A 24,643-nucleotide genomic window follows, 5' to 3' on the forward strand; every position below is an offset into this window, starting at 1 on the left:
TGCATATGATAATCTAGAGCTTAAAAACTAGGTTTACTTGGCATTGGTGACGACCAGTATTTCTTCAGATTCGTTCATGTAGGTCCTCGTCCTGCTTGATTCTATTGGCTTTCCATCTCTGCCAAGATGGGCATAAAAGCAAGAACTCCCAAATGGACAAGGAGTGGCTCCCTGCCGAAAATGTCGGCATGGTATTGACCTAGGAGATTATCATATGCAAAGGAAAGCTACCTAAGCTTGTTTTTATAGTTTTCTATGACAAGAGATTTTTGTGCCTGATCTGCGCACCAAATCAAAGATGGTGTAATGAAGTGTGTATTAACCCTGCAAATGGGACAGGACCTACATATTGAAGAATCGACGTTTTGAGAAGCCCTCCATGACCTGATACACTCTAAGCAAAAAGGATGATTGCAATTCAGTAGGCCAAATTTTGTTATCCCATTTACAGGCAATGGTTCCAAACAAATTCCACATTCAAGCTCACAGGTTTTGCTATCCGCCAAGCTGTGTTCAAAAAGGTTGGCATCAAGTTTGTCGCCACAAGTATCCTTGCATTGAGAAATGTGAAGTTCTCTTGCCCGAGAATCAGAGGGATGTAGGATAAATAAAAAGCAATGTGGACATTTAAGTCCATGGTAATATATACAACGATCGCCAAGAGTACAAGTAGCGGTTTCGGACCCAGGACAGATTTGATCCAACTTTCCATTCATATTTATAGTATGCCTATGGCCCCCCTTCAAAGAATCTGCAGAAGAATACATCTTAGCGTTTGTTTTTATAGGAAGTGAAGATTTCAGTGCAGAGGAATACGAAGCTGAGGGATATTTTTTCTTCGACTCCAATGGTAGCTCTTGGCCCCCTATTTTTGGGTAGGGGAAGCAAGCAATTTCCTGCTGAGAAAATGTGGCGGGCTCATTTTCCGCTCGAAGATCAAAGGAGCCTATGGAGCTTCTGGAAAAAAACAATGACCTTTGTTCTTGTAATTCAAGCTCAAACAACTGGGCTTCGTCCGGCTCATCAAATAATTTCCCTTCATATGAATGGTCCTCGAAACAAGCATCGGTGGTAGTGGATATGGGGTCTGATTTTACCGAGTTTTTGGAATTCTCAAAAAACTCGTCGTTGTCTAGCTTTATGGCAGCAATTGTATCCTTTTCAGACTTTAGAAGTGGGCTTGGAAGAGAATTTGAAGATTTTGTATGAAGGAAAATACATTTAGAACCATATTTACAAGAACCCTTTTGATAGTAAGTACATACAAGTGGTGTGTTCGGTATATTCTGGCCGTTGCCCTTTGAGAGCTCAAGATGATTTTTCAGTTCCTTATTTTTAAAATGGAGGTATTTACACGACTTTCCAGCAGTACAGCTTCCAAGTAGGTAAAATTTACACGGCAAAGGGATGATGCCATTTGAGTGCTTGCTTGACACGTTGGTATTTCCTCCTGCATGCTGGTCAGATGTATTTCGGTCTCTAGAAATAACGGTCCAATTAGAATCCCCCATAAGCCTGAAAATTAATTCGGTTGCAATTTATTGTTTACAAACCTCGGGGCCGATTGAACAGATTCCGTATTTAAAATACTGGGACCTGTTGATTTCGATCCTTGACTGATCATAGCAATAATTTACGACCATCCCCAAGCTGCTTTCAATTAGTTTTTCGCTAAAGGCTACTTTTAGCAAAAGTTACCTAAAATCCCCGAGGACGACAATATCCCAAAATATTGCACCATTTCCCAAGTGAAAATTTGCTATAAAATGTCTGGTCTCTCAAGCCTTACCTACCGGGTCTATGCATCTGTTATTCCTTCTGGCACCGACAATGTATCTGTATATGAGTCTTTTAAAAAGAAATTGAAGATCCTCTTTCTGATAAGGCTCGATAAATGCTTGCAGCCTTTCTTTTGTGATTGGAGTGCAGGATAAAAGCAACTTTAGATCGAACAGAAATCCTAGAGGTACAGCGTAGCAGGAGATCTTATTTTCAAGCTCATCCTCTTGCTCTTTAAGCCATTTTACGAATCCAGGAATCGGCGAAAAGGTGATCAATCTCTTCACAGAGGGGTAGTTCCGTTCAAGTTGATGGGTAACCTCTTTCAACAAAGTGGATCCAAGAGATAGTCCTGTTAGCCCTAAAACTGAATCCAGATTTTTTACCTTTATGGGGAGCAGAAATTGAATAAAAGATCACCTGCTGAGGCTTTTCTTTTGCAAAGGGAGAATGCCCGTCCCATTGCATGCAAGTGCTGAGAAGATTATCAGAAAAGAATGCAATCACAAAAGCAAGAGGTTCCTTCATGATGGATGAAGAAAATAAAGCATAGCACGTCTTTGGCCATACCAACCTGGTTTTCAATTGAGCCAAATTTTCGGACGGCCTGATAATGTCATTCTTTTGGATCTAAAACGGGGTTAGGGTGAGCCGTTTCATTTACGAATTGCAATATTTTTTCATTTGAATTAGCGGTTACTTTTGCGCATCGAAGTTTACGCTTTTTCAAAGTTGCTGCCTGCAGTTCCATCAGTGCTTTATCCAACGCCTTCAGGCTGTTCTTCTCGGCAGCAAAAACCGCAGATGAGCATTTTAGCAACTAAATTAATGATCGAAATTACGTCGATTACTTGAAGAAGCCCTCTTAATTTCATAATTCTTTTGAAATCATTGCGATTTAACGCACAGAAAGATCGATCCAATTTGAGGATGGGCTCTGTAAATCCCGATAAAAGAGTTGATATTTTTTTCTAAAGCCGGAATGATTGTCTTATGATTCTTACCCATGAGAAAGGTCTCCATCTAATTTCTTGCGTCATTTTAGTGCTATTTTCTGTTGCGCTTTTGCAGAAGCAATGACTTAACATCTGGCGAACGGGAGATGTCAAGCGCCGACGGAACATTTCAAATTTAAATAATAATTTTAATGCTTGGATATCAAATCAGCCTGTAGCCGGTTGGCTATGTTTGGAATTTGGGAGCCCTTTTTTTCCTTGCTTGGTAATTCCTGGTGATGCGCTTTTTGGTTGGAAGGGGCGCATTTGGATGGCTTTTCTTATCCATAAGTTTTGAAAATCCGGGAATCTTTTCCGAGTCAATATCGGCATTCAAGCTATCCTGGTCTGAGGGCAGAATGGTGATATTGGACCTAATATTGTCGTATATGCCCCTGACATTACATTCACCGCCCGGTCGTCCATAAGCAAAGTCTAAAAGAGTGTTGATGGCATCATTGCGTATTGACCATATTTCCCGTTTTCCCCCTTTGAACGAATCCACATCTTGTGGTCGTTTGCAAAGAGCATTTAGCTTTGAGCGCAAATCCCATCTCTCGGCATTTACAACGGATAAATATAGATGTTGAATGGCCTTCAAACTGGGCGGGTCAATTTTGGCTTTATCCATCTGGTCGATGTACGAAACAGCGGTGTCCAGCTGCTTGGCATTGGCCGCTGTATCGATCAAATAGTGCCAAGCCTTTCGAGTTATCATATTGAAATCGTCGACTTTGAACTTTAGCTTGGAGGCAGAGGCAAAATCGCCGGTTCTCATATAAAACAAGAACATGTGCTGATATGTGTATTTGTCGTGTGCAATATTCATTATTGCAAACTGGTTGTGGAAAAATTTCTCAATTTCTGCCTTTTGTCCATGTGTTGCCAATATCGAAAGATAATGATTCAAAATGAAGGGCTCCATTTTTATGTAGGAGTATTTCAATGAAAGAAGATTCCAAACATCCGTAGCCTGCTTGACAATATCTGTCGGAAGCAGGTCGTAATGGAAGGAGATTTTTTTACGCTTTGCGTCCCTTTTTGAGATAGGAATATTGGCCAAAAGCCGGAACATCGCCGCAAAGGAGTAAATGTTTGGTCGATCCCAATTTCCTGTTTTATCCACGCCAATCAAAACGCTCCAAACCTTGTAAAACGCCTCTAAATCACAATTGATGGCGTGGGCTTGAAGCATGAAATTACACAAATTCAAGTGAAGCGGCCGTCCAGAGTCATAAATACGCTTTATAATTGCAAAGGCTTGTTCTTGAAATTCTTTTTTGGATGCACATGCATGAAGAAGGCTTTCTAGCACATGGTTTGATGGGATAATCGATTCAGACTCCATATCTCTTACGATCTTTAAAGCACGTTCGATTTCAAAATTCTAAAAAATCAAAATCGTCAAACCGACTTACCTTTGCGCACAAGTCAATCATCAATGAGTACGTGTACATTGGCAAAGTGAATTTTGACTTGGCCTCGTAGAAAATGCTCCATGCCGTTTTAACGGCTGCCTTTTTAATCAAAGCGGAGAGCAGTGAGTTTAGGATCGCCGGGGGTGGCACCATATCATTTACACGCAAATGACAATACATTTGGAGAGCATCGGATAGCCTTGACGCCTTGATATGAGCTTCTAAAACCAGAGAATATAGCCAGAGGCTTTGTCCAATTTGAAGCTCAGTGCATTTCTTATAAAGGGCTATAGCAGCGTCTGGATCTTTTAGTCTGATTGATGCTAGCAGTGCATAATAAATATGAGAATAAGAAACACTAATATCGCCCTTTCCAACCATCTCGTCAATTAAAGAGATCGGGTGGATAGGGTTATCTTTTGAAATCTGCCCGAGCCTCCTAATCCATGGGCACGCCATTGAAAGGGGTTGTGGGGCGTTGGGACGCGAATCGACCAAAGTGGAAGCTTTTCGCTCTGTAAATACACGCTCCTCGTGCTTATAAGAGGAGCAAGGGGAAGAGGAAGTCGTTCCGTTCTGCTCCGAACCAGCATATTGCGGTTCAGGTAAGGGAATTTGGTATTTAAATGGATGGTCAGAGAAATTTTCAAGGCTCACCGCAGATAGCAACGCTCGCAATCGAGGGGTTGAATCGTTGCTCATAAGAAACCTATAAATGGTCGACTTGTCTTCAATGGGCATCGTCCAGTCTGTTTTGCCTTCAAATGGGCATTTCTTTGTTTGTGGAATTGAATCCTTTTTCTCGCCATAAACAAAATCCTTTAGCTTAAATTTGTTTTTCTTGATCCGCCTAGGAGTGGAGGAGCGAGCTGTGCGGGAATAAAGCGCTCTGCACGAATACAAGAGCATTTCGAATTTTTACTTCCAACCCTTGGAAGTTGAATTTAAATCAATTTTATCGCCATGGATGAGGATTTTGTTCACATAAGCAGCGATTCGTATATTTCACATGTGCTATTTATGTAGGATTTTGACGCTAATCTTGGATTTCCTGAGGGAACATTATCCGGAATTGGATATTTCCTCAATAACGAATGTACCTTCAATGGAGTAAAAGTTTAGGCTTGTCAATCGGGCACCAGTCCGCCAATGCCAAACGACATTTGCAAGAAAATGATGGCTGGAAATTGGGGTACAGTTCTTGAGATGCTTCCAAACATGCATATTTCGTCTTCACTTAAGTATGAAACGTATCAGCAGGTAGCTTTTTAGGGTTTTATTTAGACAATTCTAGAGCTCATCCATGTTAAAGAGTACGGTGTCGCCAACTCGCTCTTGAAGTACATAAAGGGCGCATTGAAGCTAAAAATTGATTCTCAGCTTCATTGGATTGAATCGCTTATTTCAACTCCATCTACACTCATCACCACTGAAGAGCTCGCCGAAAGGCGAGAAAGGCTCGTTTCAAGTTTAGATAGTTCTTTTAGATCATAGAATATGAAAAGGAAATGCTTCCTGCTACGCCTGCTGCCTCTCTTTTAGAGGCTATCGGTGATTCATTGCGATACAAATTCTTGCTCTCTCAAAGGCTCAAGACCCCGTCTCTCCCTTCTCTTCCAGCTCACATTGGATCTCATAAAGTTCGACATGGATTTTCTTATGATAGTTTGATTTGGATTATCGTGTTGAGTCTGCTGCTTTTTCAAATGATGGCTTGTGCTTGTTTCTTGGCACCAAGGATGGCTTTATCGAGGCTTGGGATCCATTTTTGATGAAGCCAAACCAAACGGGCTCACCGATGATCTTGAAAGATTCGTATGCCCTATCTATGGTTTTTCATCCAATTTCTTCATATATTTTTGCTGCTGGGAGCAGCAATGGCGAGATATCCGTAGGGCCATACCGACTTATGTTAGATTTGGAATTTATCGACAAATATGCCAACTTTGATCTTCAAGGTGTCTGACCATCCAGTTTCTACGCTTCGTTTTACTAGTTCTGGAAGCAGTCTTTTGGCGTCCGTGTCTAGCAATTTTAACATTTTGTATGCTTGGTGATGCTTACTTTCAGACTCTATGCCGCCTCTTCTGGAGAGCTATTACACCAATTTTCGGGACACAAAGGAAATGTCATCGATTTTTTGCTGGTCAATGGCGACAAGACTTTAATTAGCTCCTCCTTTGACAATACAATCAGGGTACTATTGCGGACATCTTATGCCTGTAGATATGGGATTTTGAGCTTGCAAGATGTTATGCAGTGGTTGATAGCTTTGCTTGCCCGCCGCTTGTTGCCTCATTGAAAAGGTTCGATGAAAAGTGTTTTTCGTGCTTCAATTCCGATTGCATTTATATATTCGACTTTATGGGAAAGGTAAGCCGGTTGTCTGACTTACAAGCTTATCCAAAAATTCTCGATCCCGTTTAATGCCAATGAGAGACATATTGTGGGGGTCTTCGCTCTTTCCCTGCATTCATTCGGGGTCATTTCAAATGATACTTTACGAAGAACCTCTAAGCTTTGGATTGTCAATGCGGACAATTTGACCGAAATAGCATGTGTAAATATAAACGACTATGTTTCTGGATTCGTCTTTAATGGCGAAGGATTGGTCCTATATTCTGCAGCGGGGAACTTGACCTTTTGGCACTTTGATGTGTCCATCGGTAAATAGGGAAATAAATAAGTTTATTGGGTTACTTCTTACCTTTTGATTTTTTAAAACTCACGCCCTCAAATCCAGGTCTTTTCTTGGCATTGGATGCGGGTTTCTTTTGCGTTCTCTGAGTGCCCAGCTTCTTTTGGGTCCTCTGATTTTCAGGTTTTTTTTGGGTCCTCTGATTGTCCGGCTTCTTTTGAGTCTTCTGGCTTTCCAGCCTTTTTTTCCATTCTTTAGTGCTTTTTTCTTTCTGCTTCTGTTTCCTTTTGAGTGCATTCCTTAAGATATTTGGATCGTCCACGATCTTTGCTCCTTGTACCCTTGCTATGGCATTGGACCAAGCCTCTTTTTCTACGATTTGAGCCGCCTTTTCGGGATTGACTTTTTCTAGTTTTTGAAGCTTGGCTTTTTTCTCTAATAGTTTTTGAATGGAATGAGACAGATCTCTCTTTATGGGAACGATGGGTGCAATTTCGGTCTTTCCAGAAAGGTCAAATTTGCTTGTCTTTTTTTGGGCAACACTCGGGGATACCATTTGATTTGTGGCGTCTTTTTCCTGTCTGCGGTTAGCCAATGCCTTGTTTTTTTTCTGAGAAAGCTTTATCTTCTTTTTGGAGTGCGGCTCCGTATCTGGCTTAAACTCGCAGGAATTTTGCTTGTTTTTGGCAATCGCTATTTTCCTAAGCTCTGATCTCGATGGCTTGTCTGAGGAAAGCCGAACATACGAATTCTTTTGGACAGAAGATTGTTGCTTATTTTGGATTTCTCCTATTTTCTTCGAAACAATTTCTTTCAACTCGGCAGCCGATAGAGATTCTTTGGCTTCAATTTTTGAAGATTTTTGGCGCTCTTTATCTGGATTGGCTAGCTTGAAAGCAGGAATAGTGGAGCTGCTGCTGCGCATATTGACAAAATATTTGCGCGCGCCAGAGGTCAAAGGCCCATCGAACACCGCGTTTTTATCTGTCAGTTCATCATCTGAATGATCTTCATTTTTATGGCGTTGGAAATTGAAATGAGATGTCATGCTGGAAATTAGCATGGAAAAGTAATCCAAGTCATCGAGGGTACAAAGAGAAGCCATTAAAAAAAATCTGTAAATTTTATTCTAATGAAAAATCCATCTATTAAATGCATTTAGCACCCTTTTGTCAAACTCGGAGTTTTCCTTGATCGATAGCGGGTGGAAAAACGGAGATAAAAAGGTCTAAATGCTTTAGCGGAATCAAGGTACAATAAGAAAATACTCGTGAACGTCCACAAGAAAGGATTTTATATTCGACTCTGGGGTCGGGCTGTGCAAAAGAACAAACCGGACACCTTGGATAGTTAGTTAAATACGGCATCACATTGGCCAAACCTGATGGTAATACATAGGCAGATATGGAGATGTCTCGCATTTTGTCTATTTGCCTCAAATATCTAGTGCATTAAGATGAGTTGGCGCGGTTGACCTACGTTGTTGATGAGTGTTTTTTGATTTCATCGAAAAAGTCGAGCGAGGCATACAGTAGAAACTGGCCATTGGCTTCATCCAATTCTGAAGACTACGGTTATAACGACATGTGCTACAGTATCGTATTTTTTAAACTCGTATAAAAGATTATCGTTGCCATCGACTATACACAGATGGTATTTCATATGGAAATTCAAAGCTCACGCGGAAATTTTAATTCTGGCCGTCCACTTTTTGGTTTTGGCCAAAATTTTAAATTAGCAATAGCTAATAGCTAACCCGTAAACTAAGATTGGGGACCGTTTTTAAAATGACATCGTCCGAACAAGCGACCACCGAGCAAGCCCAAGCTCTTATTTTAGATGCTCTGCAGCACAAAGAAAGCATCGCTTCCACAGAAGCACTCTTTTCCGGCCGTAACATCGACAACAATATTGTTTTCGGAGCGCTAAAGAGCCTTGCGACATATGAAAAGATCAATTACGAATCGATTGAGTCGGAAAAGTGGACCATTACTGATGAGGGCTCTCAAATCTGCACTTCCGGAAGCCACGAGTATCGTGTTCTCATGCACGTCAAACAGGCGATGCCAACTGGAATTACCTCGTCCGAGCTGGAGGTAACCTTTAGGGCTAGGGTTATTTTTAGGCTAAACTTGGCGTCGAGCCTGCGAAAATCGGCCAATCCATTTGCTTCAAAAACAAGTGGATCCATCTAGAAAATGGCCGTTTACTTTCCTCTCCTAAAGCATCCGAATGTGATGAAGATCGTACGGCAACATTGCTCTCTAGGCTTCCTTGCGCTTTGGAGGGATTAACACTGGCTGAGAAGCAGTCTTTTGTTGATCTCAAGCGAAGAAAGCTTGCCGAATTGACTAGGGTTACCACATACTCGGTAAGTAGGGGCCCAAGATTTACCGATGAAATCGAAAAGCCATTTCTTGAACTTACTGCGCACATGGTTGCTTCTGGCTCATGGAAAGACCGCCCCTTCAAGCCCTACAACTTTGACTCGGACGGTCCAAAAAGACCCTGTGGTCATCTTCATCCGCTGCTGAAAGTTAGAAGCGAATTCAGACAAATTTTCTTTGAAATGGGGTATGTTTTCCGGTTTCCAACTTTTGGTTCTTAGATTTTCGGAGATGTCTACCGATAGGTTTGTGGAAAACTCCTTTTGGAATTTTGATGCTTTGTTTGTGCCTCAGCAGCACCCGGCGAGAGATTCTCAGGACACCTTTTTTACGGAAAGCCCAGCAAAGTCTGCAAACCTTCCCGAGGCATATGTTGCTCAAGTTCAAAAAATCCATATGGAGGGTGGATTTGGATCTCTCGGATATCGGGCACCATGGTCGGTTGAGGAGACTCAAAAAAACGTCTTAAGAACCCATACCACGGCAGTTTCTGCCCGAATGCTCTATGCTCTCGCAAAAGAGGTAGTTTGCGGTTTCTAATTGCAGCCAAAATTCCGGCCCGTCAAGCTCTTTTCGATTGACAAGGTGTTCCGAAACGAATCTGTCGATGCTACGCATCTAGCAGAGTTCCACCAGATCGAAGGGGTGATAGCGGATGTAAACTTGACTCTTGGCGATCTGATGGGGGTGCTAAATTCGTTCTTTTCAAAATTGGGCATGAAGAACCTGAAATTCAAGCCAACTTACAATCCGTACACTGAGCCCAGTATGGAAATCTTTAGCTTTCATGAGGGTACCGATGTGTTCATACTTTAATTTAGGGTTACAAAAGTGGATTGAGGTCGGCAACTCTGGCATCTTTCGTCCCGAGATGTTGAGGCCAATGGGCTTTGATGAGTCAGTGTCCGTGCTCGCCTGGGGGCTGTCCCTCGAAAGGCCGACCATGATCAAGTACAAAATCAATAACATTCGAGATCTTGTTGGCCACAAGGTCGACTTGAACATGATCTACAGCAATCCAATTTGCCAGCTCGACAAATAAAGGTCTTTTACTTGAGAATTTATTAAAAAAATCCCCCAAATGGGATCATCTTGCAGTGACGAAATAAAAGAAGGACCTTTTTTAATGGTCAATGGAGGTGGCTTTTAATTTCCAGTTGCTTTGGAAGAAACCGTTTTGACCTTGCCATCGGGGATAAAGATAAGCCTTAAAGTATTGCCGGCAGCATCTTCAGAATGCGAGTCGACAATGTAGAAGCCAAGCCGTTCCAATTGAATGATATCTCCAACCTTGAGAAGCGACATTGCGGGCTCACCAACAGCTTCCATTACAAACTCGGATTTTGGCGTGATAAAGTCTTCCAGCTTATCATTCTCTTCGAGCTTCTTCTTCGTGATGAGAAAATCGTAGTCAAGTAATTGGATGGAGGCAAGACATGGTGATTTGGAGATCCAAGTGATTTTCTTTTTGGTATCTTTCACGCTGCCATCAAGGTTGAGCTTTGCAAAAATACAAAGTTTGCCATCACACGAGTCCGAGGTATTTTCAGCAACTCTGGTAACGATTAAATTCCCCCATTTCATGAGAGTGATCTCTTCCCCAACCGAAAGGTCCTTGGCATCCTGATGAGATATCAGAAGATTTGATGAAAAGCAGACGTTTTTGGTGCCAAATTCCGGGTTTTTTGGGTGCAGATTGATCTCTTTGTTTTGGGGATCCAAGGGGCCATCTTCGATGATCAAGCTGACGGGATCAGTAAGCGCGGTGTATCGATGAGCCATGGGGTCGATAACCTTTTTGTTTATGGCCCAAAGTTTGTCCCATTCCAGAAGAAGCGAATTTTTAGATGCACCCTGCATAAGGATGTAATGCTTCAACGCAGAAAGCGTCAGCCCTCTTCTAAGAATGCCCCTTACGGTGGGGAACCTAGGGTCATCCCATCCAGATACAATTCCAGAGTTTACAAACAAATTTAGCTTTCGTTTCGAAAGAAGAGTGTAAACGAAATTCAGCCTTGAATAGTCCCAAATAAAGGGGCGGCGTAGGCCAAGTGCTTGGATGAACCAATAATACTGGTCGTTTCGGTCGTGATACTCATTTGTTCGAAGAGCATGGGTGACTCCTTCAATAGAATCGACTATGGGGCATGCAAAGTCATACGTGGGATACACCTTGTACTTGCTACCGGTGCGATGATGGGGCATTTCAACGCAGCAGCGATAAATAACCGGATCGCGCAAGGCCTTATTTGGAGAATCAACGCTCATTTTCGCACGAATGCAAAATACTTGTGCATCATCGTCGCCGCGAATCATCCTCTCAAAAATGGCCTTGCTTTCGTCAGCGGAGGTCTCTCTTCTTGCAGAGGCAATGCCAGAAAATCTGCCTTGGCGCATGGTTTCTTGAGGGGTATCGTCTGCGTAAGCAAGCCCATGGTCTATCAATTTAAAAGCAAATTCGATGAGCTGGTCAAAGTAGTCTGATGTGTAGGAAAGAATGTCTCCTCGCACGCCTAGAAGAGCTAAATCTTCAATGATGGACGTTTCGAATTCCATCTTTTCTTTGAGCGGATTTGTGTCATCAAATCGAATGATTAGCTTTCCCCCGTACATTCTAGCAAAATACTCGTTGAGCAAAGCGGCTTTTGCATGGCCAATGTGAAGATATCCAGATGGCTCTGGTGGAAATCTGGTGACAACCTCGCCATATTTTGCCCCCTCCAGAGAGATGTCAAATGAACCTTGATCCTTGGAGGAGGTGGCCGACTCGGGTTTAATTCTTGAATTGGAAAGTTCTGAAGCGAGCTTATCAACAGCACAATCCATCGCAAATTAAGTTGCACTTGCACAATTTAATTTATTTTAATTTTATGTCTGTTGCCAGTGTTAATGCAGAAAATGTTTCCAATCTTTCGGAGATAGAAAAACAATGGTCTGTCAAGGCAATGCAACATGCAGAGGTCTATTTCAAGCTAATCAACAACACAAACCCCTCGACGCTTCGGCTAACGAGGTATTTTAGCTGATGCTCTGATTCTAGAATCGATGATGAGCTATATTCGGATTTTAGAAGCCATTTCCCCGATATGGATGTTGATCTTCTGACGCCTGAAGTGATAAATGCCACTCCCGCAATAAAAGAAAAATGGAGGAATTTCCTGATGCCCTATCAACATCGAATAGCCAACTTTAACTTTGGAACTCTTTTACGATTAAGCGCAGCGCACGATTATACGGAAAAAAACACGTATTTTGGTATCGTCAGTAAATAGCTAAATCGTAGTTACAAGGACGCAGTTTTATGCCATTGAAGTGGCCCGCAACCGAGAAGGCATCAATGAACGATATTTCCACAAAAATAAAAATTGCTAAATTTTAAATTTCGAGCAGCATATCATGCCGTCTCCATGCACGTTTACCGGAGACCAGAAGGATGGTTAGTCGCCCGCATTGGCTCATTATTTTAGCGATGAGGGCATTGTCAGATGTGCTGTCCACCCGGCTAAATCACGACACTTTGGAGGCATGCGTTGAGCTTTGTGAGTTGGGCGTCAATCCAGAGGCGCTTTCTGCCCTGATCAAAGAGTTTTCGATCATCCAAAACTCGTGAAACGTACCAATGTATTTGGTATAGCATGGTTCCAATCGGTTGCGCAAATAAACACAACCCTGCACCCCTTTACAATAAACACCCCAATGATGCGATGTGGACATGCTTGTTGGCATTTCTATTTGCTACTTTTTTGACTAATTGAATTTAAACCTAACCCCAACCCTGCCCAACCTCAATGCGATCCCCAAAGTCCGGTGCATCCAATTCGATTTAAATTCACGTAACCATCCAAATTCGCCACTCTCATGTCAGATTCTCCCATCTCTAAGATCGAATCTCGCGGAAAATCAGACTACATATTTAAGCTTGCCTTCATTTCCAATTTTCTGGGCTTGATAGCCTTCTCTTTATATCATATCATAAGATTCGGCGGCTCCGATTTTTCCACTGCGATGCTTTTTTTCCAGCAATTACTGGTTTTTTTGGATCTAAATCCGAAGGCCATCGATGATGTTGTGTTCAAGGATTTCGGATTGCTCTTGAAAATCTTGCTTCCCGTAAACCTGCTATCTCTGATCCTTACCTTTCTATTTTTTTATTTATTCTACTTTTTCCCTGTTTTTTCATTTTGGTTTTCTGTTGTCACATCATTGCTTATTTCGCTGTGCGCGTCCGTATACTTTGCATTGTTTGAGAACTACCTTGCTTCTGGAGCTATTCTTCTCATTGTCTGTTTTTTTATTTTCCTATTAGCCCTGTACGGAAAAAACCACATAAAAGTGGCCTTTTTCTTCAAGAGCACGTTGTTTATACTTTACAAGGTCCGATGGATTGTGGTCTTGCACTTGTCTTTGCTATTTATCCATGTGTTTCTTGCCCCTCTTTTGTTTTGTCCTACTGATCATTTACTGGACTCTCGCGAGAACATTTCCCTTTGGTCGTTTTCGTTTCAAATGGCTTACTTGAATTTTTCTAGCGGATGGATAGAAAGCTCCATCACGATTTTTGTGCAAATGGTATCCACCACACTGATATGCGGTCACCTTTATCCGCAAACGGGCACAACCTCCCTAACTAGCGCCTTCAAGCGATCTTTTAAATTGCATCTTGGGCCGATTTTCCAAATCTCGCTCATCTTGGCCATCATCAACACGATGCTTGGTTCGATCGGATTGGCCTCGGACTCCCTGTTAGCATATTGGATTTTTTTAATCATTGCGAGTTATCTCGATCTATTCATCCGGATTATCGGCATAAATATCTCTCTATTAAATAAGGGAGTTTCAGGGGCTTCCTATGCAACGTTTGCTTTATTTAAAAGATGCCCAAAGCCCGTCATCAGCATTCTTCACTTGACTGTCTTGAGTAGTTTATGTCCGGTTTTATTTAGTCTTGTGATTACTGATACTGTGACCAATATATTTCACACCTACTCAAACGTTCCCGAGGAGTTTGTTCTTCTGGCTTCAATTATTCGCTGTAAAAGCTTGCTTGTGCTTAGCATGACGTTTTCAATAGTTTGTCTTTCTGTATATATTTTATATAAGAACGATAAAAATTGCATCCAACACTTGCCCGGCTATGATGAGCTTATGCTTCCCTTAAAGAAAGGTGCTAGCGAGGAAAAGGCTACCGCCATTTAAATAAACCTTGACGTTCAAATGTCGTTTATTAGTCACGTCCCGAATCGTTGGCTGATGCAAGAGTAGCGCTTAAAAGCTTGTAGCAGCATATTGTTGTCGAGAACTTTGCACTTTTTGCAGCTAGGAAATTAAAAAAGCGGTCATTACAAAAACTCGGTAAACTTTATCAGTTGCGGCGGAATTCCATCCAAGGTGAGAAACTGTTGGTTGGAAACGAATAGGTCAACGTCACAGCCAAGGTTGTGTCCAAAAACACTGGCAAAAGAGCTTCGGGTGGATCCTGAAATGGCGGGAAGCTCGCTATGTTGTATTAATTCGTGTCCTTCATATGGCTTCCAAATGGAAATCAAAAGGCCTCGCCATGCCACTTGAAATTCGGGGGTGCATAGTTTGCAAGACGCGGAGTCTTCAAGGATTCTCTGTCCGGGTTGAAAGCATTTCAACACAGACCGGTAGTCTTGGAGGGACGTGGTAAAGATTGAGAGCTTTTTAACTTCCGATGCATCTATCAAATACGTTAGAAGCCCCAAAAGATCACATTCGCACGTGTTTGAAATCAAGATGCCCAGATGCCTGGGATACTTTACACCGATGCTTTTAATGGATGCACAATTGCCGTATATTTTGGAAAAGAACGAGACAAGATCAAACAGGCCCACCAGAAAATACTTGTAGGATATCCTTAAAATCATGGGTCGTTGCAATTAATTTAAATTTTTACATTTCCCACAATGGGACTACGAATCTCTAGCCCCCTGCTTCCAATTGAGGATCTTGAGGTGCTTTCCGCTTCGACAAAATGTAAATTGACCAGGCCCATTTTTAACCGTAGTGTCAAAAGAGCAAATCATTTCGCTTTACAAACGGTTTCAGCGGCTGGATAAGGATGGATCCGGCACGCTGTCACAGCAAAAGTTGATGAACATCCCCGAATTTGCTATGAACCCATTGGCACCCAGACTGGTGGCCATTTTCCAACAAGCACAGGCCAACCGGCAATTTCCAGCCAACTCGTCGGACCAAATCGACTTTTTAACATTTGCTCGTACGTTGTCCCAATTTTCGGACACGGCAAGTCAAAACGATAGACTTGACCTGGCCCTGCGTATCATCGACTGCGATTGTGACAGCCATGTGTCGATCAAAGATATTTTCAACATTTTGAAGCTGATGGTGGGCGACCAAGTTCCTGACGCCGAGCTGACGCCGATCTCGGAGACTCTTTTCAGCGAATTGGTGTGTAAAGCCCGGGGCTCCAAATGTGATCAAAGCCCACTGTCAAAGGATGAGTTTTTTTCCATTCTACTCGAAAGGCCTTCGTTGGACCTGTTAGCCTTGCCGATTTTACACGCTTAGAATAGACCTTAGATTAATAAACCACATGCATCAATGAAGGGACATGCTCTGGCGCTTAGTTCCAAATCAACCGGGTTTATTTTGTATATTTGAAAGAGCACGTCATTGGGCCCATGGCGATGGTGACGATGGAAATGGTAGTGCAATAAGCCACCCCTATGTGTCTACAAACTTGATTTTTTTTGGTGGCGACAATACAACAGATGAAGAGCTCTCGACAGATGTTAAATTGCCGGTTTCGGCAGCACCGTCAGTATTTAAATCGGCAGATTCATCAGACTCGAAAAAGGCACTGTGTGATAGATCACAAGCATCCACAACAGATGCCTGGGAAAGAGGAGGTGTTGACATTTGACTGCTCAAATTGTTCTCATCCAAAGATGCTTCAGAAGAGGCAGCTTTGCACGAATTTGCTTTACTGGGGGGTGACATGTTTACAAATCGAAAGGTAGGAACGGCTCTTTTACAGGAGGGCTCTATTGATCGGGTCCAAACGGGATCAATGTCGTCGATATCCTTTTTTTCTTGGATATTTAATGGAAGAAATCCTTCTTCTGGATCATAATCCGAGGCAAAGGTATTTTTTTCATCATCCTCTTGATCGCTGTCTCCGGATTCGTCCTTCAAGTTTGAAAAGAAAATGGTCTTTCCAAAAAACGGCACACAGGCGGCCAGGGACATGAATCGCTTATAAAATCTCCTGTTAAAGTAGGATTGCAAAAACAGATTATCGGTTCTGCATCCCATTTCATCGAATAAATCGATGAGCGTGGAGCACAGCAAATCGTTTTTCTTTGACAACAATTCCAATATGTCGACAAGGGGGTCCAAAAGGGACCTCCCAAATTTGACAAGCAATCTATTGTAGAATTCATCGCCAAGCCCCACCATTTGCCGGAGAATGGAAAGGGCTCCCAATAGAGCCTTCTTGTTTTCAATGGTGGCATCGCCTCGAACCATCAGATATTTTGAAACGCCTTCGTTTAGTATTGCCGAGTTTAGCAGCAAGTACTTGAACCTGTACCCCTGGGTGGACACCAGCAAGCTTAAAAGCTGCAATAAAATGAAGTGTAGCTCGGATGCTTTATCGCCACACGAAGTGCACAGTGGTTCAAAAAGATGCGAAAAAAGAGTTGAAGAATAAATTTTTGAAAGAAACTCGTCATATTCGATCAGTTCTGGCGCTGAAGAGCCAAGGATAGTTTTTAGGCATTGATAGGATGTCCATTGTAGCCCAAGATCGTTCGTGCTTACCAATATCGTTACGATAGACGAAAGAATGGGAACCGTCGTTGAGCTTTTGCCACCGCTATTACCGCCGCCCTTTACGACATATTCTCTTGATTGTGAAGGATAGAAATTGTAGACTCTTTGGAAGATTTCTAAAATACAATGGCCAAAAGTAGCATTGTCAGCACTTTCGCGGCAAAGCAGCTGTGCATCAATAAACAACAGAAGATCCGAGATCGATAGCAAGCGATAAAGTAGATGCTCCTTTCCCGTATTGGCAAGAACCCTTAACAGCTCATAAAGAAAGGTGACTATAGAAAAAGATGCCTTATCGCTGGGAGCCTTCAATTGGATGGATCTTGCAAGTAAACAACAAGCAAACACTTACATTATGGTTATCAGATCAGAGTCCTCCAGAAGAGCGGTGAAGATTTCTTCATACGACTCCTGAATGGATCTGTTTAATATCGAATATGTTTCTTCGGAAAAATATTTGCCACACAAAATCGTGTCCCTGATAAATTGAGCTCTGAACGTTCTTTTCACCACGGAATCAAGCTTTGCGGTGGGGTGTCCCACGTCAGAGAATATGGAGGAGCCCCCTTCTCCCCTTTGATGTGCAGACTTTTGTGCTGCCAATTGGTGCCGAGTTGAGCCCGATGAAGGCGAGCCGGCATCTAAAAACTAAAAGCTAACGTCAAAAATACACTCAAAAATGGCACAAATATTTTTGAAATTCTCCTCTTTCAAAATAAAGTCCAAGCAATCGCCCAAAACCAGCGGAACGATTAATTTAAATATCAGCGAGACCGTATTTAAATCTTTGGACTGCTCCAGCTCCTCCGCCGTGCGAAACACATCAAACAGAGACGAGATGTACGAACAATTCTAGATTGCTTTAGGGATCGAGTTTACATTGGATGACAGGGTTCTAGTGAGCCAAGACCGGTATACCCAAGACGAGGTTGGACAAAGCGCCTGTTCAATTAAATTTAAAATTTCGTCAAGTGAGCCTAAATTTGGAGATGGAAGCTCAAATTGAGAAATTGGAACGTTCTCAACATCTACTTGATGAGGCGCATCGGTTACCTGAAAAGGATTTGTCTGAATCTGCAGTGTCCGGATTATTTGCCATTTGTAGCGCCGTGATTTTGGCCCTTCATAAATTAGCGAATGCGAAGCAAGTACCAAAAATATTCACATCCGTTGGTATCCTCAAAGCTTAAAGCAAAATCGAAATCGGCCTCATCGGTCCATGCAATAATGGTTTCTTAGCGGCATAAGCAAAGAAATGAAATACCGTTTTCTTGTCGGTAAACAATATCCATTCCGATGATGGTTGAATAGAACACCTCGTGATCCTCCTCGCTTCTTACGGAGATGATATTTTCTCCCAGTTTCTAATGTTTAAAGGGTCCAGATAAAACCTCTGCATATGAGCAAACTCCTATTCCAATCTGCGTCCAGTTGTTGGAATCATCCAATTGAAAAACGATCGCTCTATAAAGATTTTCATCATGCAAATCTTCAAAGGCCGATGATGTGCACAAGTTGGGCGAAACAGGGGCTTTCCGTGGATTTTGATCTTCAATAGGATCGGCGCTCGAAAGTTTGCAAGACAGCGAATCGTCAGATGATGCCAATAGGACTCCTTGAGAGGCATCGCCAAGGGGTTCTTGTAATGAATCCAATTTGATACCTAAATTTTCATTGACATTCATAAATAGGCCGCACGTTTGTAAATTGTTTAAACAAAATTTAATTTCATGCCCCCATTGCTGCATGTGATAGCGGAGGACCGCAAAGGCATGCCGCCCTCAGTTGTTCGCATTGTGCGAGGTAAGGCTTGCCATATAACCGGCCCACAAGATCTCAACGAGCTATTGACATCCGACATCAAACCTTTGCAGGCAATTTCATATTCATTGGAGATTTCCGATGCTGCTCTTCCTTTTTGCACGATGTCAATTAAAATTTTTGAGGGTAATAAAAACAATGGCTTTTCAGTAGGGCTTCTTTCTGGCCTCGTTTTCAGATTCAAATTTGTATTCAAGCTGTCATATCCATATGATGCACCCAAAGTCTATTGCCTGAATGAAAGGGTACCTTTTTCAATGCATTCTCGTAGCGATTTCATCCAAACATCGATTCGGACACGGGGGCCGTTTGCCTGAACATACTTCGGCTAGATTGGAAACCCGTGCTTTCCATCAAATCGGTTGTCTTTGGGCTTTTGCTACTCCTATACGATCCATCTCCGGAGGATCCACTGGACAAAGGTAAATAGACTCTTGCAACTGGTAGATGCAGCTGCGCTCTTAAAAGCAGATCCGCTAAAGTTTTCGCAAATTGCCAAAAGTCATTTCCTGCAATAGACGTCGTATGCAGTTATTTTGCATCAATTTGAACGTCTATGGCTCTCGTGTCCACATATGTTGTTGTCAAACTGACCCACTAAGCGTTCAGGGAGAGGTATTTTATTGAAAATTTGGACATATCTAAGGTGCATAGTGTATAGATAGGCACACATCTCTGTTCCCCTTTGTTCCCATACTTATGGGCCTGTGGCTTAGTTAATTAAACCTGAAACCCCGATAGCTGTTGAGGTTTAGATGGACAAACACGCAAAGGGAGGATTGGTTGCATTGTGAGATGATAGGTAAATTTATTAGCCAAGTTAGTCGTCATCCGAAACTATAAACCCATCGCCCTCATCGTAAGAGTCTGAGGCGTTTTGTGGCGGTTTTGTGGCTCGCTTTGGCTTAATGGTTTTCGCAGCTCTAGATTTGGCTGCACTCACACCCTTTCCCTTGGAAGCCTTTGGTTTTATCATCTTATCTTTGACCAGGTCATTGGAAACTTCCTTGATCTCTTCATCATCTTCGGAGATATGTACGTCCTCAGTAGAAATAGCGTCCATTTGCACAGTACTTGCGGAGAGAGCGGCATTTTTCTTAACATCCGTAAGTGCATATGGCATTTGATGAAATTCCTTGTTGTACCTAAAAAAAGAATCGAATTTCCAAATACTGCCGGGTTAGTGTGGATTTTACATTTGATGGGATATTGTTGGAAATGATGGAGGCATCATACTTTCCAACCCCAAGCTCCATAATTGCATCGTAATCTTCCTTTGAGATTGTGTAGCGATCCAAATAGGCTATCACATCGCCAACGCCATTCTACAAAGTTTGACATTTAAAACGTACAACTCCCTTTTGGATTAACGTTGAGGCCATCAGAAAAACAAACGCCGGAAGGTATGCTTGTCGGATTTCCGATTTTCCACCCGTAACATGAAGGCATAGATGAATGGAGAGTTCTGTCAAAAGACGGTTGTTTTTTGTGCATTTCGAATTTTGCCCAAGCCAACTAGGGAAAGAGATCAACACGGTAAACAAAACCTTGCAAATTCGATTCGTCCACCCAACGAGCCGGAGCAATTAAAAGCCGGCACCACGCACGATAGAAAGCCATGAAAAGGAGCAAGGGTCCACAATTGATTTGCGCTTTCCATCGTTACAGAATGTCAATACTTACCCATGGATCCTGGCATCGACAATGTCTGATAATGAGAACGAGTCTGCTGCGGCACTAATTTTCTGCAAAGTTAAAAAATCGGCCTGTTTTTGCGATTTGGCATGCGGCAGTGTAGGCTTGCAGGCGACATAGTTTTCCTAAGTGGTTTTAATTTCGACCGTACCTGCATCATTAGTGGGACCAATGAAGAATCGGTAAAATAGAGCTCAAGTAGCTGGTTGATCGATTTTGAGGAAAACGAGGAGCGGGACATCAACTCGCCAATCACATCAAAAGGCCCCTTTTCCGTATCCTTTTTAGAGAGTTCAGAGCTAAAGGTAAACCTGTGCCCACGCTTACTATGACTTGGCCTCATCGTAGGAGAGGGAATCTTTTGTTAACAGCCATGTGCTCAAGATATTCAATATTTGCCGCATATCCCCATGTGTGGACGAGACAAGTTGGTCGACGATGTTTGCGGAAATCGGTAGGTTTTGTTTTCGACAAATTTCCGAAATCCTTGGAGCAATTTGACGGGAATCCGGTCTAAGCAAGCAAGAAGGCGTGTCTTACCTTCGAAATCGGATATCAAGACAGTAGTTGGCAAGAGAGCGCACTTTGATGCTCGATCTGTCATTACAAATACAAATGACGGGGATTTTTGTCTTTTTAAGCAGCACAATCAATTCTGCCATGCCACCGCGATCTCCCGCGGACATCCCGTCAACCTCATCCATGATTAGAAGAATGCTTTTGAATGGGGTTTTTGAGCCAAAGGAGGTCGTATTGGTTATCATCGTCTTATTGTCAAGAAGATCTTGGACTTCATTCTAAAGCTTGTAAATGAAAGAATACTTTGAGGCTTTTTTTGCTCCTTGTATCGCTAGCATTGAGCTCTACCGCCATATAGCCCTCGATTTTTGCTACCAGATTTGCAGCGGTGGTCTTTCCGATGCCAGGAGGACCCGATATAAGCGCCGCCTTGAACGTGGCGCCCATGGGGCCTTTTCTTTTCCTAGCCCTTGTAATCAGCAACACCTACCATTCTTGAAGCCATTGCCGCAGCTTTTGAACCTGGGAGTTGTTCCCAACAAGCTCGGAAAGGTCTTTGGGCATGTATTTAAAGGTCCACATGAGCGAGCTAATGCAAAATGTATGTTGAAGCTTACTCCAAACAAGCATCTGGGGCGCCTTTTTGAACTGGGGCTGACCTTTGCTTTGGAGGCTCTTTTTTGGCGCACATTGCAACATGGTCATCCTCGATCACTTCGCCATGCTCGGAACGTCTTGGCATTGTTTGGATCAATTTATAAAACTGCTCCTCATTAAGCAGAGAAAGCCCAAGTTGCTTGGCCTTTTCAATCTTCCCAGGCCCCGGGTCATCACCGACAACGATAAACGAAGTTTTTCCACTTGGGGCACTTGTCACCTTTCCTCCATATCGTTTCGATAGATCCTGAATCTCTTCTCTATTTAGTTGCGCAAAATTTCCCGTAAACACAAACGTCAATCCCTAAAAACATCAAGCATCACGAACCATACCAAAAGGCAGTTTTCTTTCCCCTCAATAGAAACCCCAGGATGGCGAGCACAGTTTGAGGCTTGTTTACTGAGAAGCTGGAAATAGCTACAAGGTAAAAAAATACCCCTACTTGAAGGCCTTTTTTTCTCCAACAAGAATGGCCTCGACGCTTGTTGTTTCAATCTTAGGGACTCCCTCGGTAAAGAACGAAACAGGCTTGGGTTTTTTCGAAGAGGCGTGATGAAATGGCTTCACAATCTCCAAAAGCTCATTTTGATCATCTGAGGGGTTATTCGATGAATGGGAAGATCGTTCATGAGCCTCAAACTCATCATCCGAAGCCACCGTTCGTTTGGAAGGAAAAGATTTCAAAGCATCCGTTGAAGCTGTTCGTTGCTGGAGTACTTCAAGCTCATCATTGAGAATCCGGAGTTTGGATTTTTGCTCAATAATACTTTTCAATGCCTCTTTATCGGGGTCGTTAAGCATGTGGGACGTATCGATGCTCATCAAGTCGGCATCCAGATCTTCATCGTTAAAAATATCCCCAATCGATGGCTAGGTAAATAAAAAATAACGAATCTACAGGAGTGTATGACTTTTTGGTTGTCATTCTGCTTGACTTTCGAATGGAGGGATTGGCCTGTTCAGCAGGCAAGTTATCCAATTCAATTGTCTCAATGTCTTTGATGGTAGGCTCATCTTGTAAAGATGGCTTGACATCCTCCAAATAACCAGCACTTTTCTTAATGGATTCCTTTGTCCCAAAAAAGCTCCTCAAAGACTAAATGTCAAAATGGCACAAAAGTACCATCAGAAAGGAACAGGCCGTCGGTTAATGCAATTTCCGAATTGATTAATTAAAGTTTAATGGGCTTAATTTTACAATTTTTTTTAATGGATCCCAGTTTCTGTGTTGATTCTGCACAACAGTCATGGATCCTTTGCTGCCATTGCGGCACTCCAATCCAGCCAAACTCTGCTAATATGTGCATTTCATGTCTCAAAAGTCGAGTGGATATAACAGAGGGAATATCAAAGCAAATTGCAATACAAAATTGCCGTTCTTGCGAGCGCTATTTGCATCCCCCCACTCAATGGCTGGTTTGCCAGCCAGAATCGAAGGAGCTATTGTCGTTGTGTTTGAAGCGGCTAAAGCTAGGATCTGGATCGGCCTTAAATAGCGTCCGTTTGGTTGATGCGGGGTTTCTCTGGACAGAGCCTCATTCTCGTCGTCTGAAATTGAAGATTACAGTTCAAAAGGAAGTTCTTGCGTCCACCGTTTTGCAGCAGACATTTCCGGTCGAAGTGGTGATATGTAACCAACAATGCATTAACTGTGCAAAGGTTATGGCAAAAAACATGTGGAACACCAGCGTGCAAGTCAGACAAAAGGTCTCGCATCAAAGGACCTTCCTCCATTTGGAACAACTGATCTTAAAATGCAAAGCACATTCCGACTGTGTAAATATTAAAAAGGTGCCGCATGGGCTGGACTTTTTTTTCTCATGCAGAACACATGCGATTAAGTTTATCGATTTCCTGGAATCGGTGGCACCCGTAAAGACAAAGTCTTCCGAACAGCTTTTGTCTCATGATATCCATTCGGGCCATTCGGCATATAAATTTACCTTTTCCGTGGAGCTTCTTCCCATTTGCAAAGGCGATCTGATTTGCCTACCCCCAGCCATGGCGCGCCAGGCTGGAATTTCATCGACGCCGCTGGTTCTGATCACAAAGGTTGGAAAGCTGTCCGTTGCAATGGTTAATCCAGCAACTTTGAAGATAACGGAGCTACCTGCAGGTGAATTTTGGCACCATTCCAAGAAGATTCAGCCGCTATTTTCATATTCTGATTTGAAGAAATTTGTGGTTTTGGATGCTACCCCTCTTTATGATCTTGCCCCGCCCCAGTCAGACCCCTCATCGTTTCTTTTGGCCGACGTAGAAGTTGGCAAAGAAAGTGATGGGTTTTCCACCACTAGCCTTATCCGAACGCATTTGGGAAGAATCTTGGCTCCAGGTGATCATGTCCTTGGCTATGACCTCAATACTTCCAATCCAAATAACGACGATTTTTCCAATATAGAAGACTCTCTGCCTCAGCTGATATATTTGGTAAAGAAATTCCATCCACAAACAGCTTCAAGGCGAAAAAATCGATCCTGGAAGCTCAAACATCTTAAATCGGAAATTAGGGATGAGGGCTCTGAAGAAACAAGCTCAACCGCGTCCATGAGCATTGTAGCATCCAATACGAAGAAGCAAAAGAAAAATTCTTCTAAGCAGCTAGTACAGATGGAGCAAGAGGAAGAAGATCTGGAAATATTTATGCAAGAGATTGAGGAAGACAGCGAGTTAAGATCTCAATTTAATCTCTATAAGGCAAGAGATTCACGCTACGAACATTTAGAAGAGGAAGGAGAACTCCAGGATGCACATGAAATCGACATTGCAGATCTTTTGGACGATCTTTCTATTGCTTCTGATGAGGAATAAGTCCGTCCGTCCGTCCGTTTGCTCGTTCGTCTGTCCGTTCGGTATAAGCCGTCCATTTTTTAATTTAAACTAAAATTAAAGCTTAAAACTGACTGTATTATTAA

At 42.6% G+C, this 24,643-nt stretch overlaps 15 protein-coding genes across 15 annotated transcripts; 7 read left to right on the top strand and 8 right to left on the bottom strand.

The window, feature by feature from the left end:
* Window positions 1-33: 33 nt before the first annotated feature.
* Window positions 34-2,307, bottom strand: DI09_21p10 (uncharacterized protein; the record flags this gene model as incomplete). Its single annotated transcript, XM_013383032.1, has 5 exons — window positions 34-199; window positions 232-1,515; window positions 1,699-1,759; window positions 1,790-2,140; window positions 2,166-2,307. 5 exons carry the CDS (start codon window positions 2,305-2,307, stop codon window positions 34-36), a joined length of 2,004 nt encoding a protein of 667 aa, XP_013238486.1.
* Window positions 2,308-2,395: 88 nt separating this feature from the next.
* Window positions 2,396-2,654, bottom strand: DI09_21p20 (uncharacterized protein; the record flags this gene model as incomplete). Its single annotated transcript, XM_013383033.1, has 2 exons — window positions 2,396-2,599; window positions 2,631-2,654. The coding sequence occupies 2 exons, from the start codon at window positions 2,652-2,654 to the stop codon at window positions 2,396-2,398; spliced, it is 228 nt and encodes a 75-aa protein (XP_013238487.1).
* A 307-nt stretch (window positions 2,655-2,961) lies between these two features.
* On the bottom strand, window positions 2,962-5,101 carry DI09_21p30 (uncharacterized protein; the record flags this gene model as incomplete). Its single annotated transcript, XM_013383034.1, has 2 exons — window positions 2,962-4,134; window positions 4,193-5,101. 2 exons carry the CDS (start codon window positions 5,099-5,101, stop codon window positions 2,962-2,964), a joined length of 2,082 nt encoding a protein of 693 aa, XP_013238488.1.
* A 267-nt stretch (window positions 5,102-5,368) lies between these two features.
* DI09_21p40 (uncharacterized protein) lies at window positions 5,369-6,158 on the top strand (the record flags this gene model as incomplete). The annotated part of the gene is made up of 4 exons (XM_013383035.1): window positions 5,369-5,452; window positions 5,477-5,660; window positions 5,687-5,832; window positions 5,859-6,158. The coding sequence occupies 4 exons, from the start codon at window positions 5,369-5,371 to the stop codon at window positions 6,156-6,158; spliced, it is 714 nt and encodes a 237-aa protein (XP_013238489.1).
* Window positions 6,159-6,888: 730 nt separating this feature from the next.
* DI09_21p50 (uncharacterized protein) lies at window positions 6,889-7,935 on the bottom strand (the record flags this gene model as incomplete). The annotated part of the gene is made up of 1 exon (XM_013383036.1): window positions 6,889-7,935. One exon carries the CDS (start codon window positions 7,933-7,935, stop codon window positions 6,889-6,891), a length of 1,047 nt encoding a protein of 348 aa, XP_013238490.1.
* A 682-nt stretch (window positions 7,936-8,617) lies between these two features.
* Window positions 8,618-10,259, top strand: DI09_21p60 (uncharacterized protein; the record flags this gene model as incomplete). Its single annotated transcript, XM_013383037.1, has 5 exons — window positions 8,618-8,926; window positions 9,013-9,404; window positions 9,463-9,739; window positions 9,803-9,983; window positions 10,039-10,259. 5 exons carry the CDS (start codon window positions 8,618-8,620, stop codon window positions 10,257-10,259), a joined length of 1,380 nt encoding a protein of 459 aa, XP_013238491.1.
* A 104-nt stretch (window positions 10,260-10,363) lies between these two features.
* Window positions 10,364-12,043, bottom strand: DI09_21p70 (uncharacterized protein; the record flags this gene model as incomplete). The annotated part of the gene is made up of 1 exon (XM_013383038.1): window positions 10,364-12,043. The coding sequence occupies one exon, from the start codon at window positions 12,041-12,043 to the stop codon at window positions 10,364-10,366; it is 1,680 nt and encodes a 559-aa protein (XP_013238492.1).
* A 44-nt stretch (window positions 12,044-12,087) lies between these two features.
* Window positions 12,088-12,589, top strand: DI09_21p80 (uncharacterized protein; the record flags this gene model as incomplete). The annotated part of the gene is made up of 3 exons (XM_013383039.1): window positions 12,088-12,230; window positions 12,258-12,464; window positions 12,508-12,589. The coding sequence occupies 3 exons, from the start codon at window positions 12,088-12,090 to the stop codon at window positions 12,587-12,589; spliced, it is 432 nt and encodes a 143-aa protein (XP_013238493.1).
* Window positions 12,590-13,075: 486 nt separating this feature from the next.
* Window positions 13,076-14,413, top strand: DI09_21p90 (uncharacterized protein; the record flags this gene model as incomplete). The annotated part of the gene is made up of 1 exon (XM_013383040.1): window positions 13,076-14,413. One exon carries the CDS (start codon window positions 13,076-13,078, stop codon window positions 14,411-14,413), a length of 1,338 nt encoding a protein of 445 aa, XP_013238494.1.
* Window positions 14,414-14,556: 143 nt separating this feature from the next.
* Window positions 14,557-15,105, bottom strand: DI09_21p100 (uncharacterized protein; the record flags this gene model as incomplete). The annotated part of the gene is made up of 1 exon (XM_013383011.1): window positions 14,557-15,105. The coding sequence occupies one exon, from the start codon at window positions 15,103-15,105 to the stop codon at window positions 14,557-14,559; it is 549 nt and encodes a 182-aa protein (XP_013238465.1).
* A 39-nt stretch (window positions 15,106-15,144) lies between these two features.
* Window positions 15,145-15,769, top strand: DI09_21p110 (calcineurin regulatory subunit B; the record flags this gene model as incomplete). Its single annotated transcript, XM_013383012.1, has 2 exons — window positions 15,145-15,214; window positions 15,246-15,769. 2 exons carry the CDS (start codon window positions 15,145-15,147, stop codon window positions 15,767-15,769), a joined length of 594 nt encoding a protein of 197 aa, XP_013238466.1.
* Window positions 15,770-15,925: 156 nt separating this feature from the next.
* Window positions 15,926-18,720, bottom strand: DI09_21p120 (uncharacterized protein; the record flags this gene model as incomplete). Its single annotated transcript, XM_013383013.1, has 5 exons — window positions 15,926-17,285; window positions 17,388-17,683; window positions 17,915-18,156; window positions 18,300-18,399; window positions 18,445-18,720. The coding sequence occupies 5 exons, from the start codon at window positions 18,718-18,720 to the stop codon at window positions 15,926-15,928; spliced, it is 2,274 nt and encodes a 757-aa protein (XP_013238467.1).
* Window positions 18,721-18,765: 45 nt separating this feature from the next.
* Window positions 18,766-19,374, top strand: DI09_21p130 (Rub1 conjugating enzyme; the record flags this gene model as incomplete). Its single annotated transcript, XM_013383014.1, has 3 exons — window positions 18,766-19,101; window positions 19,128-19,278; window positions 19,304-19,374. The coding sequence occupies 3 exons, from the start codon at window positions 18,766-18,768 to the stop codon at window positions 19,372-19,374; spliced, it is 558 nt and encodes a 185-aa protein (XP_013238468.1).
* A 302-nt stretch (window positions 19,375-19,676) lies between these two features.
* DI09_21p140 (uncharacterized protein) lies at window positions 19,677-22,977 on the bottom strand (the record flags this gene model as incomplete). The annotated part of the gene is made up of 15 exons (XM_013383015.1): window positions 19,677-20,001; window positions 20,030-20,181; window positions 20,209-20,371; window positions 20,404-20,508; window positions 20,540-20,676; window positions 20,703-20,862; window positions 20,885-21,064; window positions 21,092-21,348; window positions 21,374-21,539; window positions 21,561-21,659; window positions 21,688-22,031; window positions 22,061-22,145; window positions 22,171-22,598; window positions 22,627-22,824; window positions 22,927-22,977. The coding sequence occupies 15 exons, from the start codon at window positions 22,975-22,977 to the stop codon at window positions 19,677-19,679; spliced, it is 2,850 nt and encodes a 949-aa protein (XP_013238469.1).
* On the top strand, window positions 22,938-24,539 carry DI09_21p150 (uncharacterized protein; the record flags this gene model as incomplete). The annotated part of the gene is made up of 1 exon (XM_013383016.1): window positions 22,938-24,539. The coding sequence occupies one exon, from the start codon at window positions 22,938-22,940 to the stop codon at window positions 24,537-24,539; it is 1,602 nt and encodes a 533-aa protein (XP_013238470.1).
* Between the last annotated feature and the right edge of the window lie 104 nt (window positions 24,540-24,643).

Source organism: Mitosporidium daphniae (assembly GCF_000760515.2).
Source record: "Mitosporidium daphniae strain UGP3 chromosome Unknown contig-21, whole genome shotgun sequence".
In the NCBI taxonomy this organism is placed as follows: Eukaryota; Fungi; Microsporidia; genus Mitosporidium; species Mitosporidium daphniae.